At 52.8% G+C, this 23,641-nt stretch overlaps 11 protein-coding genes across 11 annotated transcripts; 4 read left to right on the top strand and 7 right to left on the bottom strand.

Annotated features, from left to right (window-relative positions):
* Positions 1 to 253: 253 nt before the first annotated feature.
* CKM354_001183700 (uncharacterized protein) lies at positions 254 to 1,591 on the bottom strand (the record flags this gene model as incomplete). The annotated part of the gene is made up of 1 exon (XM_044807342.1): positions 254 to 1,591. The coding sequence occupies one exon, from the start codon at positions 1,589 to 1,591 to the stop codon at positions 254 to 256; it is 1,338 nt and encodes a 445-aa protein (XP_044663277.1).
* A 1,970-nt stretch (positions 1,592 to 3,561) lies between these two features.
* CKM354_001183600 (uncharacterized protein) lies at positions 3,562 to 4,251 on the top strand (the record flags this gene model as incomplete). Its single annotated transcript, XM_044807341.1, has 1 exon — positions 3,562 to 4,251. One exon carries the CDS (start codon positions 3,562 to 3,564, stop codon positions 4,249 to 4,251), a length of 690 nt encoding a protein of 229 aa, XP_044663276.1.
* Positions 4,252 to 4,528: 277 nt separating this feature from the next.
* Positions 4,529 to 5,929, bottom strand: CKM354_001183500 (serine/threonine protein kinase CDC7; the record flags this gene model as incomplete). The annotated part of the gene is made up of 1 exon (XM_044807340.1): positions 4,529 to 5,929. The coding sequence occupies one exon, from the start codon at positions 5,927 to 5,929 to the stop codon at positions 4,529 to 4,531; it is 1,401 nt and encodes a 466-aa protein (XP_044663275.1).
* Positions 5,930 to 6,159: 230 nt separating this feature from the next.
* Positions 6,160 to 9,915, top strand: CKM354_001183400 (condensin subunit YCS4; the record flags this gene model as incomplete). The annotated part of the gene is made up of 2 exons (XM_044807339.1): positions 6,160 to 6,386; positions 6,477 to 9,915. The coding sequence occupies 2 exons, from the start codon at positions 6,160 to 6,162 to the stop codon at positions 9,913 to 9,915; spliced, it is 3,666 nt and encodes a 1,221-aa protein (XP_044663274.1).
* Positions 9,916 to 10,457: 542 nt separating this feature from the next.
* CKM354_001183300 (uncharacterized protein) lies at positions 10,458 to 12,680 on the bottom strand (the record flags this gene model as incomplete). Its single annotated transcript, XM_044807338.1, has 1 exon — positions 10,458 to 12,680. One exon carries the CDS (start codon positions 12,678 to 12,680, stop codon positions 10,458 to 10,460), a length of 2,223 nt encoding a protein of 740 aa, XP_044663273.1.
* A 777-nt stretch (positions 12,681 to 13,457) lies between these two features.
* CKM354_001183200 (uncharacterized protein) lies at positions 13,458 to 14,696 on the top strand (the record flags this gene model as incomplete). The annotated part of the gene is made up of 1 exon (XM_044807337.1): positions 13,458 to 14,696. The coding sequence occupies one exon, from the start codon at positions 13,458 to 13,460 to the stop codon at positions 14,694 to 14,696; it is 1,239 nt and encodes a 412-aa protein (XP_044663272.1).
* A 468-nt stretch (positions 14,697 to 15,164) lies between these two features.
* On the bottom strand, positions 15,165 to 15,994 carry CKM354_001183100 (uncharacterized protein; the record flags this gene model as incomplete). Its single annotated transcript, XM_044807336.1, has 3 exons — positions 15,165 to 15,404; positions 15,472 to 15,880; positions 15,945 to 15,994. 3 exons carry the CDS (start codon positions 15,992 to 15,994, stop codon positions 15,165 to 15,167), a joined length of 699 nt encoding a protein of 232 aa, XP_044663271.1.
* A 1,182-nt stretch (positions 15,995 to 17,176) lies between these two features.
* Positions 17,177 to 18,622, top strand: CKM354_001183000 (uncharacterized protein; the record flags this gene model as incomplete). The annotated part of the gene is made up of 1 exon (XM_044807335.1): positions 17,177 to 18,622. One exon carries the CDS (start codon positions 17,177 to 17,179, stop codon positions 18,620 to 18,622), a length of 1,446 nt encoding a protein of 481 aa, XP_044663270.1.
* A 67-nt stretch (positions 18,623 to 18,689) lies between these two features.
* CKM354_001182900 (uncharacterized protein) lies at positions 18,690 to 20,779 on the bottom strand (the record flags this gene model as incomplete). Its single annotated transcript, XM_044807334.1, has 6 exons — positions 18,690 to 18,777; positions 18,827 to 18,921; positions 18,971 to 20,263; positions 20,326 to 20,407; positions 20,463 to 20,708; positions 20,754 to 20,779. The coding sequence occupies 6 exons, from the start codon at positions 20,777 to 20,779 to the stop codon at positions 18,690 to 18,692; spliced, it is 1,830 nt and encodes a 609-aa protein (XP_044663269.1).
* A 346-nt stretch (positions 20,780 to 21,125) lies between these two features.
* Positions 21,126 to 21,788, bottom strand: CKM354_001182800 (uncharacterized protein; the record flags this gene model as incomplete). Its single annotated transcript, XM_044807333.1, has 3 exons — positions 21,126 to 21,293; positions 21,346 to 21,612; positions 21,666 to 21,788. The coding sequence occupies 3 exons, from the start codon at positions 21,786 to 21,788 to the stop codon at positions 21,126 to 21,128; spliced, it is 558 nt and encodes a 185-aa protein (XP_044663268.1).
* Positions 21,789 to 22,411: 623 nt separating this feature from the next.
* Positions 22,412 to 23,618, bottom strand: CKM354_001182700 (uncharacterized protein; the record flags this gene model as incomplete). The annotated part of the gene is made up of 3 exons (XM_044807332.1): positions 22,412 to 23,215; positions 23,268 to 23,372; positions 23,427 to 23,618. 3 exons carry the CDS (start codon positions 23,616 to 23,618, stop codon positions 22,412 to 22,414), a joined length of 1,101 nt encoding a protein of 366 aa, XP_044663267.1.
* Between the last annotated feature and the right edge of the window lie 23 nt (positions 23,619 to 23,641).

Raw genomic sequence — 23,641 nt, 5'->3', positions numbered from 1 at the left:
CGAATGTAGGGTATCTCGAACCGCGAGCCGTCGGTTGGAAAGTCAACCACGCTCAAACAGACATTGCGCCACGCTTGCTTCCTGCTGCAAGCTCAAAAGGGTTCGTTGTCGGGTTGATGAAGCGCTGAAATGCTCGTCATAATGCTGAAATAAATGCGCCATGCAATGCAGTCGTGAATTCATTGCCGCCAGTCAAGTGGCGAATGCCGAAATACGGTCATTTTCGTGCTCTTCCAGGTCTCCAGCAGCTTCACTACGCTTTTTGATACTCGTTATCGGAGGATGAAGCTAGTGTGTCGCCTTCCCAGGAGTCGTCGGTCACCGGTGATCGCATGCCAGTTGATGGCTCGCGGCTGCTGCTGGAGAAGCTGGAAGAAGAGCCAATGGTCCATTCGTCGCTGTCGCCGTGGAGTGCCAACTCGTACTCGTCAATGTCCGCAATACCATATGCGTACATCTCCTTCTCCTCGCCGTGCTCCACGTAGTCATAGTCCCATCGGAACATCTTGCCAGGCTGCAGACGAGGCAAAAAGCTGCCTTTCGCAATGAAGTAGGCAATTGCTGCGATGATGCTACCGCCGACCAAATCGATGGCGTAGTGGTGGCTCAAGTACATTGTAGCATACCACATCCAAAGCGTGTAGATGACAAACAATGGTCGGAGCTTTGGGAATGTGTGCGACATGAACAGCGCCTCGATGGTGGCGTTTCCGGAGTGCAGCGATGGGAAAGCTCCGAAAACCAGTGGAGATGCTGTAAACGTTGATGTGTACAGATCAATTCCGAATAGCTTGTCAATTGCGGCCAGACCAGCAGGGGAGCCAGGAATCGAATAGTTAGCTGGTGCCAATCCGTACAGGTTCTCATACCAGGGTGCACTGCATGGGAAGAGAATCTGGATCATAACACCTGCCATATTCATGTAGCCGAAGGCTCTCGCGAATGTGGGGGTAGTGCCTGGTGGGCCGAAGATGAACATCAGTCCAGAGCAGACAAAGGGTGCTCCAAAATGTGTGATGCCGTATGGCAGCCACGCGAGCACGTCGAGAAACGAGTTCTTGTGTGCCGAGAGGATATTGCTCAAATTTGCACCATAAAGGATATTCTCCATTGCAGGAAGCACTCGCACCCAGATCCCGGGTCTGTACTCGCCGGGGATGAATTGACAGGCGTAGAAGAGTACGAGCCACCCTGCGATCGGAAGGAAGGGCAGGAAAAACTGCCTTGTGATGGGTATCACCAAGCTCGTCATGAGCGCAGTCGCCACCGCGGTCTTGAACAGAGGGCTCTTGCCATCGATCATGCACAGGCTGAATATGCCGACCACAGCCAAGAAGAGATATTGCGCGTCATAGTAGCTCCATTGATGCGTCCGGAGGGCTCGAATGGTGTCTGCGGGGTTGAAAGAGGTTTCGATGGAGGCTATTGAGGAGGTCGGTGTCGCTCGTGATCGGATTTTCGAACGCGTTGATCTGAACTTCCGTCGGATGCGATGTGGTATGTAGACGGGGATGGCGGGCAGCGATATGCGAGGCATGGAGAAGAAGCGAGTGGGCGAGCCTTCTCCAAAGGAGAAGTACTGCGTCCGCATGGTTCGAGGTTCGATGGTCGATAGAAGAGCAGGCGCTCCTGGAGGTTGCTGTTGTTGACACCGGGCTGTTCCACCGAGACCCACTGGTGCTGTGCTGCTGCGGCTGTGTTGCGACTCGGTGCAGCTGGCGACGGGCGTTGCTGCGGTGCTCGCGTGACACGACACTGGGGATGTGCAAAAGGCAAACTCTGCGCGCAGCAGATCCAGCACACAAAGAGCGTGTCCACTGGCAGAGGCGTTGGGTTATAGTGTGAAATTTGGTCCGCAGATCGTTGTCGCTAGGGAGGGCGATTAAGATGAGGTGGACTGCTCGCGGCGGCGCACGGATGCTCGCCAGACGACACCAATCCGGCAGAACAGCGCGCGCTCTCAGCTGGTCGCAGGATGCGATGCGACGCGGAGGGCGGAAGACGAGCGTTGTTGCACGGTCAATCTGGGCGAAACGCGTTGAAATGAGGTTTGTGGGCGAGGGCAAAAGCAGGTGTGCGAGTTGGACAAGCACATGCACGGCATCATGTAATGCGACCAGCGATGGCACGGAGCCGGCAGCATCATGACAGCGACTGCTCCAGAGTTTCCTTGGCTTCACAAGTCTGCCGGTGACTGGTCGGCCGCAGCATATTCGATGGCGCTTACGGACGCCCACGCGCGCTCGATGATCTCACCGCATGCCGAACAGCATGTCATCCTTCGAGAGCCTACATGTGCGGTGGTATGGTGCTGTGCAACTGCCATGTCTTCGCTGCTGTGCCTGTGGTGCATTATTGCCACAGGACGGTGCATTGGACAATATTGCCCCTCTACACCGGGCCATCCCCGTTGGCGATCGTGAAGTCGTTCTGCGGCGGCATCGGTCCACCCGGCCCATAAAACGACCGGAGCGAAAGCTCGTCGTAAAGCCCGATGTGCAGGCATGCACAAAGCTGCGCTGCGCTGTGCTGTGCTGCACGGCTTCCGCAAGCATCCGCAAGGGCTGCAGGATTCCTCCCATCACTCAGCCTCCAGCTGCTCGGTCATCCAGCTCAGCCGCGATCCAGCTCCTCTGCCCAGCGAATCCTTGCAGGCAGCCGCTTTCGACGTTTCGACTTCCCATTGTTCCTGCTCTCCCACGACCTCGCTGGCACGCCGAAGCCATTGGCGAAGACATTGCACTGGGTTCCCTGCACTATCCACTGTTTTCGGCGACAAAAAAATCTCGGAATTCTGGGACTTGCTTTTGGCCAACGCTGTGCCAAGCGGTCTGATACTGTAAGCCGGCAGGGGAAGACTGTCTGTAGCATCCTCCTCAATCCCATTGGTGGTAAACCCTCCTTCTCATGTTTGAGCCTCAAATCCAAGCTCTGCTCGCCAGACGCGGACTGTGTTGCAGAAGCCGGTGGGGCTGGGAGACATTGGCGATTACTGAACCTGCGAAGCGTTATTATGTCCGGTCTTCGTCGGTAGAATATTGAGACGCTTCTTGATTACTTGCGCTCATCTAATCAAGTCTTTCGACTTGAGAGATGCAACAGCAACTGCAACTTTGGAAGCGGATGCCAAGACACATCTCCAATGGGAGGTGGTCAGGCATGCACTCGCGTTGTTGAAGACCTCAATGCTTACACATACCTCGTGCTCGTCAGCACGTGGTCGTCATGGTTAACTCCAACTTGTGGCACAAGCGCGATGATACCTCAGGACTCTCCTGTCTGAGGCATCAAAAGATCGTCCTTGACAACCATGGACGTTCGTTTGAACCGGCATCGGCGAGTGTCTGGCTTCTGGGATTGCTCGTCGATACACTTCTCGATGAGGCTCAGTTGCAACACCGAGCGTTGCTAAGCCTGCTGCCTTGTAACAGCACCGTAACATTGTTTCTGCGCCCGATTGCTCTCGAAAACACACGTTCATCGACAAATCAGCTCGACATTGACGATTCTTAGACATCACATCTCATAGCGAGCAACCTCGATAAATCAAGCACACGAACAATGACCTGTGCATCGCCAGCAAACCAAGCATACATGCAAACACACGCTGCTGTGGCGGAAGAAGAACAAAGCTACATCCTAACAACTGGAACCATTAGACGCAAGACACGCCCGCCACAAATCGACACCTCCGACCACCACCACATCATGCACATGTCTCCGAGCCCAAGACTTCGTGTCGCCTTCAATCGCCAGACGAGTTTCCTTCTCGAACCACAAACCCATAAAACCCGCGAAAAGCAACAACAGCACCATCTCGAGCATGTTCCAAATGTATTCAAAGCAGAAGCAACAGAGAATCACTCAACTGAAATGTCAGTCGACCACGAACACGAACACGAACCCGAGACGCCTAGCCCAAAGACAACACATTTTGACCTCGAGTACACGAAACCAGGTCTTCATCGCGAAACTAGTGGCTTCGACGACGAGACGTCGCAAGCGAGACACTTTGCACGTCTAATATCGAGAGATGAGAGTAGTCCGCAGCGTCGACGAACCCCTCAGAGAGCCGAGATGCAGTCGGATCAGCAGCAAGAGGGAGGGCTGGACCATAGCTCACCTCCTACGTTGCCTTTGCCCAAGAGGCACGGGAGCGAGGAGCCGGATGATGATCGGAGAGGACGGCGGAGAAGGCGGATTGGGAGTGAGATCGATCATGATCACGATCATGAGATGGCCGATGCTTGATGTAAACATATTTGCTCGTCCCAGTCTCAATGACTGGAAGCTACCAATCGCACCACTCTCAGCTGCCTATCGCGTCGCTTCCAGCAATTCTTTCACCCTCTATTCTTACAGTATGTACACATATACATGATGGGGGTATCTTTCGTTCCGCCATAAAATGCTCCCTCTCGCCCAGCAAAATGCACCCGCACACGTGCGCCGGCCCAAAAACACCCTGTATCATGCCATTCATTCTCGCTCTATCTTCTCTTGACTCTGAGCGCACTCTCTGTCATCATCATGCTTCTGGTGCGAGTCCATCGCTACTATTCGTCTCCCCATCATCTGACTCGAGCCTCAACCACGGATGCTCAAGAGCTTCAGCTGCAGTCATGCGCTTGCCAGGATCGAGCTCAAGACACTCTTTCATGAAGGCAATGGCTTCGTGTTCGTCATCTGAGATGAGTTCTTCGGATTCCTTCTTAGAACGCCCCGTGCACCACAAGATGATTTTCTCCCAGCTGTGGCCGTTCTCGCTGACTGTCGGGATGTTGGTCTCCAATACTTGGCCGTGTAAGAGTGCGGCTTCTTTCATTCTTCTCCGCCCAAAAATTGTGCAGAGCTCGATGAAGGCGTCAATGTCGTCTGCGGAGTGAAAGAAGGGGAAGCGTTTGGTTAGGAAGGTGAGGAGAATGATGCCGACGCTCCATACGTCGATTACTGTGAGCTGAGCTGTGCATTTCAACAGGACTTCTGGCGCACGGAAGCCTCGAGTGCCTGCTCTGTTTGCTCGTCGTGAGTGACGGTTGTCGTCTTTTGGATATGAGGGCTTCGGGGCTTGCTGGCCAGCTGCTTGTGCTGCTGCAATTGTGCTTGCGTAGACAGAGTTATCGTATCTGTGTTGGCGCTTTGTGTGGTCCCATTCGCATGCACAGGGCAGATGATCTGTGCCTTCTCGCTCCGCCAGACCAAAGTCGACGAGCACGCCACGTTGTGCTGAAGGCGAGTAGAGGAAATTCGTCGGCTTGATATCCCGATGAATGATCTCGCACGCGTGCACGGACTTGAGCGCAGTGAAAAGGCTGTGGAAATATATCCGCATGTCTGGCCAGCTCATATCTCGATAGTAGTCCCTGAAGTCCTTGTGCTGAAAGTAAGGGAGGACGGCAATGACCTGGTCTGTGTCTCGAAAAGCAGTGATGAGTGGACAGACATTTTCTGAGTCTCGGAGGTCGTGCAATAGCTCTAGCTCGTTCAGAATGCGTTGCGGCGAGGAAGTGACATAAATCTTTTTGATCGCCACATATCGTGCTTTCGGGCGTCCATTGGTCAAAGACTTTGAGTCGCCGTTGCGGTTCTCCTTATCGGCATCCAGGTCCCAGTCGTTGCGGTACTCATCATACAACAGATCCTCGGCCTTGTAGACTGTCGAGAAAGTGCCTTCGCCGATGCGGTTAATTAGCCGGTAGCGTTTGGTGATGTTTTTGAAGCTCGCTTCGAACTTCTCAATGTCGTCGAGCACGACATCTTCCACGTCTCCGTCCTCGTCGTCGGTTATGGTAGCCCCACTTTCCTCTAAAGGACCTCTGCTTTCGTCCATTTCTTCTTCCATGGCGTCCTCTGTAGTTTCGTCGTGGTAATCTGGCTCGTCTTGATGCACGACGACAGGCTCCTGTAGACGCCTGCTCGTGGTTGCCATGTTGCTGCCTGCCTCGACTCGACCGGCAGGTGCTGGGTTTGGCGCGAGCAAGTGTCCCACGGTTAAGTAGTATGGAAGGTGGTGGTGGGACGCGCTGGCCCGCAGAAGCGCGTGTGCGTGTGTTGTCGGCAAAACACAGGGTCCGATGATTTGTTTACGCTGACAACCACACAACACCGACTGACTTCTTCCCACATTCACTGCACCACGCGGTGCTCACTCGTCGCATCATGGCAGACTTTGTGGTCAGTGAAGCGCTGACTGCGTATCTGGACGATGCGCACGCGATCCCTACCCCCGAGGCGGCACCCGAACTGGTTGAATGCGAAAATGATCCTGACGCCTTCTCGCCCGGTCTGATCAATGGCGTGCTGAACGACATCAGCGCGGCCGTGGGCGAGAATCCGGAGGCGATCCTGCAAAAGAGCCATTTGGACAGTCTACAGTTCTTGCTCAAGTGCGCGCCCACCATTTCTTCTATCCAGCGTTCTCAGTTGCCAACAAAGACGAATCACCGCACTAACAGTGAGCTTTTCGCTCTTTCCAGACAGACGTCGCATATTCCGCCGCAATCCCTCGCTCGAGTCCTCGATCTGGTCATTAGTGGTTTGGGTGCAGAGGCCGAAATTGTGCATCAGGAGGACCAGGAAGAGCAGGATGAGGGCGCAGAACCGGCACAGCACAAACAGATCCTCGAGATATTCGCGTTTTTGCTGCAATGGTGCGTCGCGGCAGTCGAAGCCAAAAGCGCAGAGAAGCCAGCCGGTCCAGCGCGAGGCAAGTATGCGAAAGGCGCAAAGGGTAAGGCGGCACAGAAAGATGGCAACTGGGATCCCTCGAATCAGCTGCAAACCGCCCTGGACACAATGGCAAAAGTGATGAAGTTGAAACTGGCCAAAATCTTTGTGACGACAAGCGATCGCGACAACTTCATTGGCCTGCTCACCAGACCGACTTACCAGATTCTGGAGAGCGAAACGAGAGTCAAGAGCACAGCGATTCGCATGCATGCTTTCAAAGTGCTCTGTGTCGCGATCAAACATCATGGACATGCATATGGCGCTCAGACAAGTATCATTCAGAACCTAACTTACTTCGAGCACCTTTCCGAGCCAATGGCCGAGTTCTTGAACATTCTCGCGGAGCAGTACGATTATCCACAATTGGCAGAAGAGGTTCTGAAGGAGCTCTCCAACAAGGAATTCAGCGAAAGCGACACCAAAGGACCAAAATCCGTCTCCACTTTCGTGGCAAGATTGTCAGAACTCGCACCAAGAGTAGTGCAACGACAAGTTACGTACGTGGCGAAGCTGCTTGAAAGCAACAATTACACACTTCGATGCGCCATCATCGAAGTGTGTGGTAACTTGATCATTTCACTCTCCAAGATGGACGAAAGCGAGAGGAAAGAGGAGCACAAGGGACAGATCAATGCATTCTTCGAGGTTCTGGAAGAGCGCTTCTTGGATATCAATCCATACTGCCGATGCAGAGCAATTCAGGTCTATGTCAAATTGTGCGATCTGGAAACCAAATATCCGAAGCGCAGGCAAAAGGCTGCTGAGCTTGCTACGCAGAGCTTGGAGGACAAGTCATCAAACGTGCGCAAAAACGCGATTAAGCTGCTTGCAAAGCTGCTTGGAACACATCCCTTCGCGGTTCTTCATGGAGGTCAGCTCAGCCATACGGAATGGAGCGAGCGACTTGAGACCGTGGACAACGAACTTGCTGCTCTCAAGTTGCCAGAAGCAACTGGATTAGGAGAACGTGATCCCAACGAGCAGACTGTGGATCAGAGTCTGCTTGACGACGTGACCAGGATCGATCAGACCGAGAAGCCGCAGACCGAAGAGGAGATCGAAGCAGCGTATCGGAAAGCGCAAGAAGAGGCGGCCACAGCTGAAGCAATGAACAAATTGCAGCTCACGAGGCGCTACTACATAGAGGCATTGCGCTTCATTGAAACACTGCACGAGGCATCACCACACGTGGTTCGCTTGCTTTCTTCCAAGAACAAGAGCGAAGTGATCGAGGCAATGGACTTCTTCGTCACCGCGGATGCGTATAGGCTGGAGACGGCTAAGGCAGGCATCAGGCGCATGCTGAAGCTGATCTGGACCAAAGGCAACAGCGACGAAGGCAAGGGTGTGCAAACGCATCTTGTAGAGTGTTACAAGGGCCTCTTCTTCGCTGCGCCTGGCAACTTCACTCCCAACGAGGCCGCTAACTATGTTGCACGAAACATGATCAGTTTGACCTTTGGCTCGACACCTGCCGAATTAACAAGTCTCGAGCAACTTCTTGCGACCATGATGAAGGAGAAGGCCATCAACGAGTTGGTCATTCAAAAGTTGTGGCAAGTCTACGGAGTGCAGAAGCGTGACATTTCCAAGTCGCAGCGTCGAGGAGCAATCATTGTGCTCGGCATGTTGGCCTTGGCTGATCCCGAAATCGTGGTCCGCGAGATGGAGACGTGTCTTCGGATTGGTCTTGGGGCGATCGGGCGTCGCGACTTGGTGCTCGCTCGATACACTTGCGTGGCTCTGATGCGGATGACCAACAACAAACCCACGAAAGGCACCGAAGGCAAACCGAGCGTGCGATTGCCTAACGACCACGCTGTGCTCATCCGACTTGCCGACCTGCTTGCCATTGAGAGCGACAGCAAGGACTGGTACGGTCTGGCAGAGCAAGCGATTGGCGCAATATATGCACTTTCGAAACATCCTGATGTGCTTTGCTCGGAGATTGTGAAGAGAAAGACGAGGACTGTGTTCACACCGCGAAGGACACCCACTCCAGCACCAAAACAAGAACCTCAAGAAGACAACAGCCAGATCGACAACGATGGCGACGTGGAAATGAGCGAAGTACAAGAAGAGGAGCCGATGCAAGTGGACCAGGAAGCGCAAGCAGAGCCTTCAACAAACAGCTACAACCAGGCACTTGGGCTCTCCCAGCTGCTCTTTGCGGTTGGGCACATTGCTCTCAAGCAGATTGTTCACCTGGAGTTATGTGAACAAGACTTCAAGCGACGCAAGGCTGAGAAGGAGAAGACAAATCCCACGCCAGCCAAGAAGACTCCTGGAGGCCGTGCATCCTCTGGCAAGAAGGGAGATGCAAAGACTAAAGAGGAGCAGGAGGCGGAAGATGAGCTTGATCTCATGGCCGGCACGAATGAGGATGATTTCGCAGATGCCATTGCTCACATTCGCGAGCGAGAATTGCTCTATGGCGAGCAGTCTTTGCTCGCCCATTTCGGCCCTCTCGTCAAAGAAATCTGCAGCAACAACACCTCCTACCCGAACGCTGAACTACAAGCCCACGCTGCATTGTGTATGGCGAAGCTCATGTGCGTCAGCTCAGAGTACTGCGAAGCCAACCTCGGACTCCTCATCACCATCCTCGAGCGCTCACCATCCTCCATCACGCGAAGCAATCTCGTCGTCGCGCTCGGCGACATGGCAGTCTGCTTCAACCACCTCATCGACGAAAACACCGACTTCCTCTACCGTCGCCTCTCCGACCCCGCCCTTCAAGTCAAACGCACCTGCCTTATGACCCTTACCTTCCTCATCCTCGCCGGTCAAGTCAAAGTCAAAGGCCAACTCGGCGAAATGGCCAAATGCGTCGAAGACTCCGACCCAGGCATCCGCGAAATGTCTCGCATGTTCTTCTCCGAACTCGCAGGGAAAGATAACGCGATTTACAATCATTTCGTTGATATGTTCTCTTTGCTCTCCGCGGATGAGGAATTGGAAGAAGAGAGGTTTAGGAGAATTATCAAATTTTTGGCTGGGTTTATTGAGAAGGATAAACATGCTAAGCAGTTGGCTAGCAAACTTGCGCCGAGGTTGCAGAGGGCGGAGAGTGAGAGGCAGTGGGGGAATGTTGCGTATGCGCTTGGGTTGTTGCCGCATAAGAATGAGGAGATTACGAAGGTTGTGCAGGAGGGGTGTAAGGTTATTGAGGGACAGCAAGCTTAGGCTTGGTGAGAGTGTTATTATGATGTTGATGCTGATGGGACTGGATGAGATGGATACCCACGAGGCGTTTTTGGAGGAGGGATCTGAAGGGAGTGCTTACGAGCGCTTCGTTTTTGGGGGGGAGGTCTTGGGATCGTCCATGTTTTGTTCGGTTTCTCGATATCTCGTAATCTTGTACAGAAGAACGAGTGTGGTGTGCACACTATAGTACCGTTTTCACCTTGTTTGGCACAGATTGACTGTCTGACTGACACTGATGACATTTTTTGTCGCTGTCGATTATATCCCTGGTCTTTCGACCTATGCTATGCTGGGCCATGCCATGCCGCCACCATTGCTATGCAAATGATCTTCTCAGACTCCAGCAGTCTGTCCTTTGAGACTCGCCTTCAAAAGTACCCAACACTAACACCGTTTTCGCTATGCAAGATTTTTCGATGTCCCCATTATAGACCCCACCCTCCAACGCCGCGCTTGCTGAACAACAACAATTGTCAGATGTACGCTAAAAATGCCACGAAGAAACGAATCCCTCGCTTCTCTCAAAACTCCAACCCCGCAAGTCCATTCCTCATGTTCTCCACCGTTTTGACTCCCACACCCTTCAACTTGCCCAATTGTCCCAGATCCGTAACGCTATCCTCGAGATCACAGAGACAATTCACGATCGATTCTGCTTTTTTCGCTCCGACGCCTTTGAGGAGTTTAATGCGGCTGACGTCTTTGGTGTTGATGATGCTGAGGAGTTGTTTTGTTCGAGGGGTCTGGGAGAGGAGGGAGGTGGCGAGTTCGTCGTCGGAGTCGTCGTTTTCTGGCAAGGGGGAGTGTTTGATTCCTTCGGCTGGTTCTTCTGCTGCTGCTGCTGCGGACGGAGGGATTAGGGCGCGGGACGTTGGTCTGGTGGAACGCGGACGGGGTTTGGATTTGATCCTGTACGAGAAGGATTCGTCGTCGTCTTCTTCTTGTGCGCCTGTATCGCCTTGGTCTTCGTGATAGCTTTCGTCTTCTTCGACTTGGCGGCTTTGTCGAGTGATGGGCTCGGGGCTGAAGCGCTGGGCGTGCTTCTCTGCGAGCTTTGCGGCGATTTTGTCTTGCAATGCGGCTACTTTGCGTACCAATTTCTGGTTGCCAGGGAAGTATGGCAGAGCAAGCTGGTACATTTTCAAAGCACTGGCATCCTCGCCTCGCACTTGATGTTGCTTGGCCATAAGTAGATATTGAAGCCCTTCGGCCCGTTCTGTTTCCTGCCCCTCAACTCGCTTTTCGAGAGCGTCTAGTCTCTTCTGTACTTCATCCGAGATGGGATCCTGACTTGGCACAGCAGCTTGGTCTTTCCGTCCCGCGAGCGCTTCTGCGACCTTGCGCTCGATAAGCGCCTCGATGCTGTCACTAGTCATTGCCGATTGCAATGCCCGTGAGGCACTGTTTGGTTTGATGGACTTGGATGGTCTGCTCAGAGCACCTATCGCCTCGCTACTAGCGACTCGTTTGGGCGATTTGACTCCGGCGACAGCAGTCCTGGCCGAGGCAATGTTTGGGAGGTTGGTAGGTTTGGCCTTTGGAGGCTTGTCCGCAAACACGGCGAATTGCTTGACAGGCTTTGGCACGTTGGTGAGATCCTTAAGAGCGCTGTTCTGGGATAGTAGCTTCGGTCGCAATGGCTGTCTGTTCATCCCAGGGCCGGCAGCGGCGGGTGGTTTCTCGTCCTTGGACTTGCCTTCGCGGAAGAAGGGCTGATTCTCAATCTCGTTAACCTCGATCTTCTTCGTCCGGTTGGCAAAATTGAGACTGCTAAGAGTGTCCAAATGGTAGCTCCTCACTGGCGCGAGGTTCAGGATCATGACTGTGAGACCGTTGTTCTGCCCGAGAGCTAAGATGCGCGTCATCTTGGACTCCCGATAAGGTATACGCGACTTCTTCTGCGAGATGGCTTCTACGCATGACGCGAGCACGAATAGACTCTTGTTGATCGCGGAGCTCTCCACCAACCGCTCTTTGTTGTTGTCTGTCCGCCTGTTGTCTTCTGACCCTGCAAGATCTATACATGACGCCGTGCTCACTTGGAACTCTTCGCCTGTGAATTGGGTGACCTTGACGCAGAGAATGGCGTGCGATCGCGAAGAGTGTGCGTTGAGCTTTGTGGCAGATGTTGACCGGTTGACGTTCGCCTCATCGTATGCTTGCTCGAACTCTTTCAGGCTCGTGCATGGCCGTTCGGTGAGGCCCACGACAACGGCCTTTCCCTTGGACGTATCACGAATGGGTAGGCCAGCAGGAGTGCGCTTCTCCGGAGGTTCAAAGAGGTCAAACACGCGATCATTGTAGATCTCGTAGTATGACATGGAGACCTCCACCGACGTATTTCCTTCGCTATCCTTCTCGGTCTTTCGCGCTCGCCGGTATATACTCGACAACAGTCGCGGAATTACTCCTCGGTCCGCTAGAGTTTTGCCTCCTCTCATGGTATGTGTCTTGCCGGTCCCTGTGACTCCATACGCGAATAGTGTCACGTCAAAGCCCTTGAAGAGGTGCTTCACGGTGGGCGAGACTTCCTGCTCGAAGATTTCCTGCTGTGTAGCATGCTGGCCATAGACACTGCTGAATTCGAAGGTGTACAGCTCGGACTCCTTCTTGGGGTTGGGTATCCGCACCACCGTGTCGCGCTCGCCCGCCTGGGCTGGAGCTCTGGCGGCGTCGACGATGACATCCTTCTCGATCTCGTCCTTCAGCAGCGGCCTGATGCGGGCCACGACGCGTACCGACATGGCGCTGGGTGGTGTTTGAGTGGGATGCCGGGCTCGGAGACGCGTGGAGGAGGAGTCGCCGGACGCTGCTCGATCATGAAGGCGGTCAAGCCGTCTGATCGAATGGAGTCCAAGCTTCCTGGTCAATGTGATGCACGAAACACGTGAAGAGGGCCTCTCTCTCGCAATCATCGGGCTTGTTAATTTCGGCACGCCGCTATTTACTGGCTGTCGACCGAGCAACCGTGCTCACTCTATCCGATGTCCTTTTGCCGACTGACACTCTCCTCCAACATACACACTTCTCTCGCACTGTGCAAACACGTCTTCTGCGTATCTCCTGACCATGATTCCCACGCAGCCGACACGTCCTGCGCGTGCCGAAAATCGCTTGCCAACGACCAGTCTCGCCGTGTAGCCTCAGTAGGATCGGCGGCAGTCCAGCCAACCGGATCCCGCGCTCCTCTGCCGGGAGCCAGATTGTGAGACTGCGCAACAGCAGCACTCAACCTCTCGACGCGCTCGATATACCGCGACTTCGCACAGTCCAGAAAGCGGTCCTGCACGTCGTCTTCCATCAAGTTCACGATGATGATGCCGACGGTGCAGCCAGCACTTGTAGGGCAGCGCGTAGACAACGACGACCATGTCGCAACTTCTCACTATTCTTCCTGTTTCGTCACCCTTCTCACTGTAACACGCGTTTGTTTCTATTGACGCTGAAGCTGGTCTTCGCGCAGATTAATCCCTAATACCCTCGTCGTTCATCTCCCAAGACGAGCACCGCAGACTTCGCAGATGCCCCAAAGAGTTCCTCTCATCCTTCTGCTCTTGAGCAGATTCACGACAAGCCATGCGCATCTCCACGTCCCGAGATATGCAAATTCCTCAGGCAGTGTGCAGCCGACCATCACCACATTTCCGCTGCCAGTCGTCGTCACTGCAGGGCCAGGCATATCGACAGACACTTCCCTCGCGAGCACTTCGAATCCTGCGGTGACGCATGGGGAAACACAGGCGATTTCAGATTCGGCATCAGCGACCACTGAACAATCATCTGCTTCGTCCATCTACTTCAGCTATGTGCCAGGAAGTCAAATTAACACGCCGTCGATTCCTGGCTCTTCTTCGAGCGTGACAATTCCGAGCAACGAGCCAACCATCATGTCCAGTGCACTCGCGAGTGCTGAATCAGGTGCATCCTCAATAGCCTCGGCGTCGTTCAGTTACGTCCCAGCCAACTCAAGTCAGAGCTCAGTACGGACATCAAGCACATCTTTACCAGGCTCTGCGAGCTCATCGATGCCTACTGCGCGCAGCACGACTTTCCTGACACTCTACACCACCATATATCGAAGCGCCAAAAGTGGGGAGGCAGCGACTGCAGGAGATCAGCCTTCAGAGAGCACTGCAACCAATGGCGTGGTTTCCGATATAGGAAAGGATAGCACGACTACCACGACGATCTTTACCACCATATATGCTCCGGCTAGTGGAGGCTCGCCGTCTGGAAGCGCATCCACGAGTGCGGTACCAAGTCTTGGCACTCAATCCTCACCAGCGCCAACAGGGAGTCAGCCTCCTGCCACGTCGCATGCCCCACCGGCGTCACCGACGAGTACCACTACAGCACCGGAGAAGTCCGGTTCCAGTTCGGAGCAGATTCCATCGATCATAGCGTTCTCATACGTTCCCGGGTCGACGTTCGTTACCAGCACGAAATCAGACACCAACAGGCCGAGCACTGCAGACATCTCAACAATACAATTCTCCTACGTACCAGAGTCAATATCCTCATCCTCCTCGGCTCCTTCTAGCTTGAAATCGTCTGAAAACCCGCCCCCCTGCATGGGAACAATAGGATGTTCTAGTGCAGCGGAGCCATTGCCGTCGACCACTCCTTCAAAACCAGGCGGGATAACGATTATTCCCGTCGATCCAAACGCCACCACCATCACGATTACCGAGACAGACTCCGGGGCGACCCAGACCGTAACAGAAACAGTAGCAGAGAAGACAGTCACTGTGACCGCTTGAACCATGGTGCTGGAACATCGTGGCAGGCTTAGAAAGTTTAAAGAGTTTGTAGATATACACTTTACAATGAACCTCAAGACAATTGTGCGCATGCTTCTTTGGGTTTGGTTTGCTCGCGCAGAGCATGCAGAACAGCCTCCGTGTCGCAACTCTCTACTTGCCCCTCATTCTCCATGCACTAGCCTGACTGAGCTTTCGAAGTGTGAGGTCCACATCTATTCGCCGAGGAAATCAGACTCTCGATGGCATTCGACGATCTGAAGGCTGAAACTGAAGGCGATCGGCGACTAAGCACCAAAGAGAAAATCGTCAAGCAACGTTCCGCCGCTCGTGGAATCGTGTTGCTACCTTATTGCGCAGTCGCAGCACTCAAAGCAATAATTTGGATAGCGAAGACCATCTCTCACAGCGCAAGATGCTCAGTCGTGAAGCCCGCAAATTCAATCGCTATGCTATAGATCACTACGTCTATTGCTCCTCTTGCTCCCAATCCAATTCTAATCGCCCGACAGCTTTCTTATAATTCGCCAACTTCGCCATAACCTCTTCAGCCGTCGTCGCTTCTGCCATAATCGTAGCATTGCCCTCCGCAACGAAACCCGACCCCACAGCTTTCTTTACCCATTGTAATAACCCATCCCAATATCCATCAACATTATACACCACGACGGGTTTATCGTGAATTCCGAGTTGATTCCATGTTGCGATCTGGACAAAGCGTCAGTCTCCACGTATTCGCCATAGTGTCGTTCAGGTGAAGCAGGCAGGTACTCACCTCCATCAACTCCTCCAACGTCCCATACCCGCCACTAATAGCCACAAACCCACTTCCTTTCCCACCAGCCAAAACTTCCTCCACCATTTTCTTCTTTCGTGTATGCATATCCGGTACGATTGTCGTTTTCCCGAACTTCTCATCGTCTTTTTGTTTCTGTTCCGTCATTCCATTCTCTTTGCAATCTTCTTCGTTTGTGTATTTTCGTTCAAAGGCCATGAGAGCGTTGGGAATTATACCGTGGACGGATTCGGGGCCGGAGAGGCGGACGAGGTTGGAGGCGACTTCGCCCATGAGGCCGGAGGTTCCGCCGCCGAAGACGAGTTTTGCACCATTTTTGTGGAGGGATTGGGCGAGGGAGCGGGCGGCGGAGAGGTGAGAGGGATCATTCCCTGCTGAGGTGCCGCAACTGGGAGATGGTGTTAGTTGGGATTTTCGATGTGGTTCGAAGGTCGTGACTGAGAGGGCCTTACAATACGCATACGACAGGAGGTTTATTGTTGCCTTCTTCGATTGACCCCATGATGGCGATGGTATCTATGATAGTGCTCAATATTGGCTTTTTGTCAATTCACAACTCTATGAGCAAGGTAACGGAAGAATCAAGAGGACAAAGAAGCAGAAAAAGAGTTCCAGAAACCTCTCAGAAACACAGAAAATCTTACAAAAGTGCGAACATCAACAGTTTTGAACCCTGCCTTGTTCAACCTCAACCCTTACAGTAGTAACCTGAACCATAAAACTTTCCGATCGTTCGTTCACCAGACCAGACAAGAAACTCAACAAGCGAACCACATGCCAACACGTTCCGTTCTTCCTAGTCCAGACAATGCAGCATCCAGAACCAAACAAGCGGTAAAGGGAACGCACAAGCAACAACGCGTCACACAAAAGCCAATGTCACGAAACCACGTCTGGTAAGTTCTAAGACGTTCGTGCGTTGACGTTACTACCAAGATCCGATGTTGCGATGCGTACGCGGATATGTAGATCACGGAGACGGCGGTGGCGCAACAGCAAATCCGTCATACGCTCGCCCTGCGTTCTGGAAATGCCGTTTTAGGAAAGGGAGCTTCAAGAGAGAAGTTTAAGCTGCTGAGGGTTTGTGCTAGGACATAATTATGATATCACGAGTTCCACTTGAGTTTTTCTTGTAGTGGACAGCGCATACTGGGGCGTCATGCTCGTGGGAGAGAAAAGGTAGGCGTGTGTTGTGGCGAGGGAGGCCGTGGTTCGTGCAAGTGCCTCTAGTGGTTCGGCGGTGGTCGTGGTGGTATCGCGGAGGTAGTCTCATTTCGCGGAGGAAATGGTCAATGTGGAGTCGTGGAGAAAGAGGGGAGGAGTGCCGGCGGTGAAGCTTGTGTGGTGTGGCCGACGGCGTTGAACATCATTTTCGGCCTTCTTGTCGCGCTATATTGGTGAGCCGCTAAGTAGGACGAAATGCACGAAACAGACTTTACGACGTCGTAAATGGCTTGTTCGAAGTCCCAAACAAAAGCTCTTGCGACGATCTTTCTAGGCAGAGTTTGCAAGTGTCAACAGCACATTGGCAATTTTCGTATACTCTTTGCTGTCTTGCGTTCTGCTTCTTTCGAGAAAAGTCCTTCTGTCTGTTGTTTGCTGTCTCATCTTCACGATATTACGTGCTTCACGGCCGGCTTTCCTAGCATTGTTGCAGTTCTTCGCTTCGATTTCAACGACCATCATGACGAGCAAGATGTTTTCCAGGGATTCAAAGGACGACAGAGCCAATGAGGATGAAACTTCGCACGAGCATAAATCTTTGTCAGAGAAGAGTGACAATGCAGAAGACCACGCACCGACCTATCGATCATTCGATGAAGAAAAAGGTTCCGAGCACCAAACTGAACATGCTCAAGACCCTTCAGTGTCCAAAGACGATGAAGGCAATATCTATCCTGAAGGTGGCCTTCAGGCCTGGCTTGTCGTGGCAGGTGGTTTCTCGGGCATGATGGCCGCGTTTGGCTATATGAACACTGTCGGAACGTATCAAGCGTACCTCGCTACGAACCAGCTAGCCTCATACTCCGAATCTTCCATCAGCTGGATCTTCTCCGTCTACATCTTCCTCGCTTTCGGCGCTGGTGTCCAAGTCGGTCCGATCTTCGACAAACATGGTCCCTTCTGGTTGACGGTCGCTGGAGCTGTATGTCTGTTGCTGAGCGTTTTCTTGCTGGGGGTGTGTACGCAGTATTGGCACTTCATGATCGTGTTTGGTATCCTGGGAGGTCTTGGGAATGCCTTCATTTTCACGCCTGCGGTGTCTTCGGTCGGACATTGGTTTTACAAGGGAAGAGGGAGTGCGACTGGTATTGCGACTTGTGGTGGTGCGCTTGGAGGTGTCATCTTCCCGCTCATGTTGCAGGAACTGTTCCCGAAGGTTGGATGGGCATGGGCTACCAGGATCCAGGGTTTCATCTTCGTGCTTCTGCTGGCAATCGCGGTTCTGTTGACTCGTTCGAGACTGCCGCCGAGGAAAGGAGGAAGTGCGATGCCTGATGTGAGAGTGTTTGCGGATCCGGCATTTGCGCTGGTCACGGCTGGTTCTTTCTTCTTGGAATTGTCGCTTTTCATCCCGATCGCGTACATCACATCTTACGCATTGGAGACCGACGGAGCCATCTCGGAAACTTTTGCGTACCAACTATTGGCCATTTTCAACGCTGGCTCTTTCCTCGGACGATGGGCTCCTGGCTACATCGCGGACAAGCTTGGCCGATACAACACTCAGGTTTCTGCAGTCTTCCTCTGCGCTACCTCGGCTCTTGGCCTGTGGCTTCCTGCTACAGTGCTGGCTACAGAAGCCGCATCGTCAACCATTCTCGGACTCACAGTTGCCTTTGCAGCGTTGATGGGTTTTGCTTCCGGAAGCAATATCTCGCTGACGCCGGTCTGCGTAGGCATGCTGTGTCCAACGAAGGAGTATGGTCGCTATGTGGCCACGACATACACCGTGGTCTCAGTTGGTTGCTTGATTGGCTTGCCAATAGCAGGTGCTATTTTATCAGCAACTGGTGGCTCGTACTGGGGAGTGGCCTTGTTCACTGGTCTGGGTTACATCTGTGGCCTCGCCTGTTTCGCGACTGTCAGAGTCATGAAAGCTGGTTGGAAGCTCAACGTCCTCTACTAGCTTGGTCCAAGTCATGACGATTGGCTTGTTCGGACATCATCAGCTTGTTGTTGAAAGGGTGGCTGTCTCAGTCGAATCTAATCGCATCAGGAGCGAGAGGTTCTTTGTCGCTTTCCACCTTCTCGCCTTCGGCTTCTTGGAGATTGTTGCCATCACTGCGCAATCATCAGCGGAGATCTGAACAACGAAAGGGTGTGAACTTACCCCAACTTGTTGTTCGGCATCAGCAGCGCAAGAATCACGACAGGAGCTGCTACCCATAGGGCAACGACTGTCATATATCCCATGACATCCGAATACTGTCCACAATATTAGCATGCCGAACAGACTCGTCGGGCAATTACTCACCGCAGCTGCAACAGCCTGTCGGTCTTGAGATCCCCATGCTGGCAAAGTCCCCGTGATCGAATCGTAAAGGCTGTCAATTTCTCCTGGTTTGGCATTTGCACCCAGACGAGAGCTCAATCGTTCTTTCATCGACGTTGTATAGATACCACCTGCGGTTGCAGAGCCAATTCCGCTGCCCATATGCCCCGACATAGCGATCAGCGCCGTCACTCCAGCAAGCTCTCCGTGGGAAACGGGGATTTGAGCGGCTACAAACATCGTAGTTTCCAGGCAGCCGCTTCCGAGGCCTTGAAGCATCTGCACTGCGAAAAGCTCGAGCGTCGTGCTGTCGTTCGTGCGGATCCGGACCATCAAACCGTAGCCAACAAGTCGTATCACTGAGCCAATTACACATACCCACTTGTATGACCTTGTGCGGTAGGAAAGCCACCCGACACAGATGCCTGTCAGAAGCGTGGTCACGCTGTGAATAGAAGAAAGATACATCGCGTTGCGAGCGGAAAAGTTGTGGGCTGCGATAGACCATGGAACCAGATACGTGTGCGTAATTTTGTAGCCGCAAGCATCGATGGCATAGCCGACGAATGCAATTGTGATTGGGCTGATTCGCAAGTACCTCAGTGGCAAGACAGGATGTCGGGCTACCAGCGCTTCGTATGGCACAACCAGAACCAGGAATACGATGCCAGTTATGATTAGAATCTTGACCCAGGCTGAGTTCCAGTGATCAGCACTCTGTGCAGCCAGAGTGACAGGAAGAAGAACAAGAGCGGCTCCCGTCGATATTAGCAGTGAACCTCCAACGTCAATTCGAGAGCAAAATTCCGAGAAAGACATCTTCCTTGAAGTCGCGTATCCAGCTCGTCTCGCCTTGCGTTGCAAAGATAGCAATATTGCTACAAGTAAGCTTCCGCCAATGGGAGTGATGAAGACGAACATGCCATAGCCCCAACGCCAACCAATACCATTTTTGACTTGATCCACGATAATTCCGGATGCCCAGGTGACGACCACAAAAGGGCTATACAGCAAATTGATCGCAAGGGTCCTGCTACGCATCGATGTGACATCCGAGACAACGATCATGTTGGTCAATGCGATTCCGGCCTGCCCGACTGTGAAGAAGATTGATCCTATCAGGTAGGTGTTGAATCCTGGAGCGGAGGCGTGTAGGACATATGATGCCATCAGGAAGAGCAGCATGAGCATATAGGTTTCGCCTCTTCCGATCACGTCGGAAATCTTCGCGATGGGAATCTTGACGCCTGCTGAGATTATGGCTCCGATCACATCCTAACGATGGATGCACAATTAGCAAGTATCAAAGCAGCTCGGTAGATTGGACTTCCACTTACCAGTGTGCCCTGCATGGACAGATCCATGAAATCAGAGAGCGCATAGGTCTCGTAAGACGATGTGATGGACATGTCAAACTCACTGTTAGACGTCAGAATTGTGAACGACCCAAGGCAGTCTAAACGGAAAGACTTGCAATGTCAAGACCAGTAACGCAAGTCCAGCAACAAATAAAAATTTGTCCCATTGACGCCACACTGCGACCACGCCTTCCATCATGGCGGCTCCGCCATAATCATCGTCGAGCTTGTCATATTGGGACTTGTCTTTGACGAGCCTGCTCGATGCTCCAGCGTACTCGTCCTCATCCAGGCTCAAGTCCACACTTTCAGCTGCATCGGCATTGAGCGGATCGAGCTCAACATCTGCTGCCGCATCTCCACTGCCTCAAAATTAGCCCCTATGACCGAAAAACAACAGTACTCACTTGCGGCAGAGGTTTATATCTCGCATCCCGATGCGTTTCGCTGGCCTTGTTGACCATTCTGTGCTGCCGCCGCTCCCCAAAAGTATGAAAGTGTCGTGTACAGACATAGCCCAGCAAGATGACAGCAGGTCATTTCTCCAGGCTCGCATTGACCACGCTGTCCTTGTTCGAGATCCCGGGGTATTGACAGCAACTTTAATTCTCAAAATCCCGGTTGTAGCGCCAGCCTGGACGCTTTCGGCAGCACATCGGACAAAGACCAACAACATGCAGCGCAAAGCCAACATCAATCAGTACATTCGTAACTCTTTATCTCACTGAATAGAAAATGCTCTACTGCCGCCACTACTCTATACATCATTCGAACACATCTCAGTTGAATCGGCCACCACGTCCACCAAAGCCAAAGTTGTTGAATTGTGGCTGGATACATTCACCTTGACTGCCAGAGCTGCTTGCAAAACAGGTAGCCTCGCCGCAGTAGTTCCAGTCGAGGGTGTTGCTGAATCTGCTGAACCTGTCACCGCCCTGGCAAAAGCGCTACGTCCTGAGTGTCAGCAAAGTCTTACGAATGGAATCACTTTTCACTTACAAGTGTACGATAGTCTTCACTGCAGATGTAGCCGAATCCATTGACCTGATCGCATGATGTGGGGCCACGGGCGGCATTGCGCTGATCACCGCGCCTGCCTTGGTAGCGTTGATTATCGTTGTAGCAGGCCAGTTCAGTCTGATCATTCTTGACTCCATCCTGCGAGTACCAGCAGATTCCGCTCGGGCCACAGTATTCGCTCACAACCTCCACGGGGTTCGAATTGTAGTTACAGTAGCGCACTTCCCTCTGGTCTCGGGAGCAGATCTGTGGATATAAGATTAGATCCACTCTCAAAGTACATGTTGTGGCTTACCTACGTAGCCTTGATTGAGGAAGTTGCCAAAGTTGTCGCGAAGCTGATTGCAATCGTTGGGAGGGTTCTGCGCCATGGTGCCAACTGCCATGGACGCAGCAATGAGAGCAAGTTGTGTGAATTGCATGGTTGCTGGATATGACTTCGCCTGAGAGGAAGCAACGAGTGACTAGTGGTGAGTTGTAGATGCGAAACGGAGAGAGAGGAGGACCAGATCGCAGGATTCCACTTCTTATGTGCCAACTGTGGAGAGGGCCTTGCCCTACACACTCATCACATCCCCAGCATGCATGCCATGAGCTTGCCGTTGCTGCATTATTGGAGCGGGACCGCCGGCGCTGCCTGTTGCAGGTAAAGACGAAATTGCCACAGCCAAATATACGAGGTCCATACAGCTCGTGACTGCTTTCAGGAGCGCGTAGAAACCAAGGCTCTGCGCAATCTTCAGGGCAAACTTCAGAGCTTATTGGCGAAGCTTGGAGCTGAAGTTAAAGTAAAGTATACTGTCGTATCATCCCTGCTCTTGGCTTCTGGACCGCTCCAGTTCGTTGTCATGCAACTGTCGTTGCTGGGTAGTCGATCTAAATTGAAAGCGGTCTCCGCGAGTTCCTTGCGGCTTCGCAAATGGGACGGGACGCAGTGACTGGGATGGCCGGCAAAGTTCGATAGATTGTCGTTCCGAAATGTCAATTATTACTCCCGAATGTGTTTGTCAGTCCCGTGGACAGAAAACCGTTCAGCGATGGACGCTCACTTGATGTCGACATCTATCGAACGTTGTACGGTGATAGATCTGGAGCCAGCGCTGACCTGTAGATTGCTAGTGATGTGTTCCGACGAGATGTTCGATTCGATTCGACTCGTAGCTCCGTCCCATACTCCTCCGTAGGAGCTTTGGCGTCTTTTGCTCTGCGAAGAGCTTGATGCTTTCGATTTGCGCAGAGTACGCCAGCTCCTTGGAGACGCCACGGAGGAGTGTCTGGTATATGCCTCCGGATCCATCTCTTTTAAGGTTGTATTCATGAAGCTCGTATTCCAGCCCTTCAGGAAGATTCGGAGACAAGGGATAGTCGCCGCTACAACATTGCAGTGCATCTCGGCCAGTCCGAGGATGATAGTTACGACACTAGAGAACGAGAGGTCGTCAAACTTCATGTTGGCGATGTAGGCGATTCGTAGACCAGCGAAGATGAGGACCGGAAAACGTGAGGCGAACCCGAGGAAGACTGCGATCTTTGTGCTCCGGCTCATCTTCAGGCCACGCACCAAGACGGCTGGGTATACGATCAAGATCACGTCTAGCACCAGGCCCAGTGCCTCCACTGTAGACCATCTTGCGAGAAATGAGTCGCGCGATGTGCTGCCAATCTTCCATGGTTCGGCCATGTTTCGATCGACAGCAACGACCAAGATGCCAGCAACGCCGTATATCACGATGGCGTGAATAATTGCTTTCACAGCTGCTCGCGATGACAGACGATTGAAGAGAAAGCCCACTGCAAGCTTACTCAAGCACAAAGCCAGCACGAAGAGGATGCTTGACGTGTAAACAAGCTGCAGATGGTTTAGCATTAGAATTTGCTACCACCGAAGCCACTGAACTCACCTTCCCAACAACATCAAGCTCTCGTGGTGTTAGAAGTCGCGATCTTTCTCCAAGACCCCAAGCCACCGCGCTGAGAAGAGTTCCCGTCTGTGCCGTGGCTAGCAGCTTTGAACGTCAGCTATGAAGCGTGCTATCGAGGCGCGAGATATCTGTGCGTACCGTCGCCGCCACACAGACGAAATCGTCCACACCAAATCGCTCCTTCCAGGGCCATCGCAGTAGTAGTCGATTCGCTAACACAGTTAGGCTCGCAATAAGCCCGAGTATCGCCACAATCACAATCTGAGCTCCATGATCGTCTTTCGTAACGGCGGAGCTGACTTCCAGAGTCGCCGGTGAGGTGTCTGCCATTGCATCCTGCGTTGATTTTCAAA

Source organism: Cercospora kikuchii, assembly GCF_019650295.1.
Source record: "Cercospora kikuchii DNA, contig_00008, whole genome shotgun sequence".
In the NCBI taxonomy this organism is placed as follows: domain Eukaryota; kingdom Fungi; phylum Ascomycota; class Dothideomycetes; order Mycosphaerellales; family Mycosphaerellaceae; genus Cercospora; species Cercospora kikuchii.
Note: the sequence above shows the minus strand (reverse complement) of the source record. Positions and strands in the feature narration are given on the sequence as shown.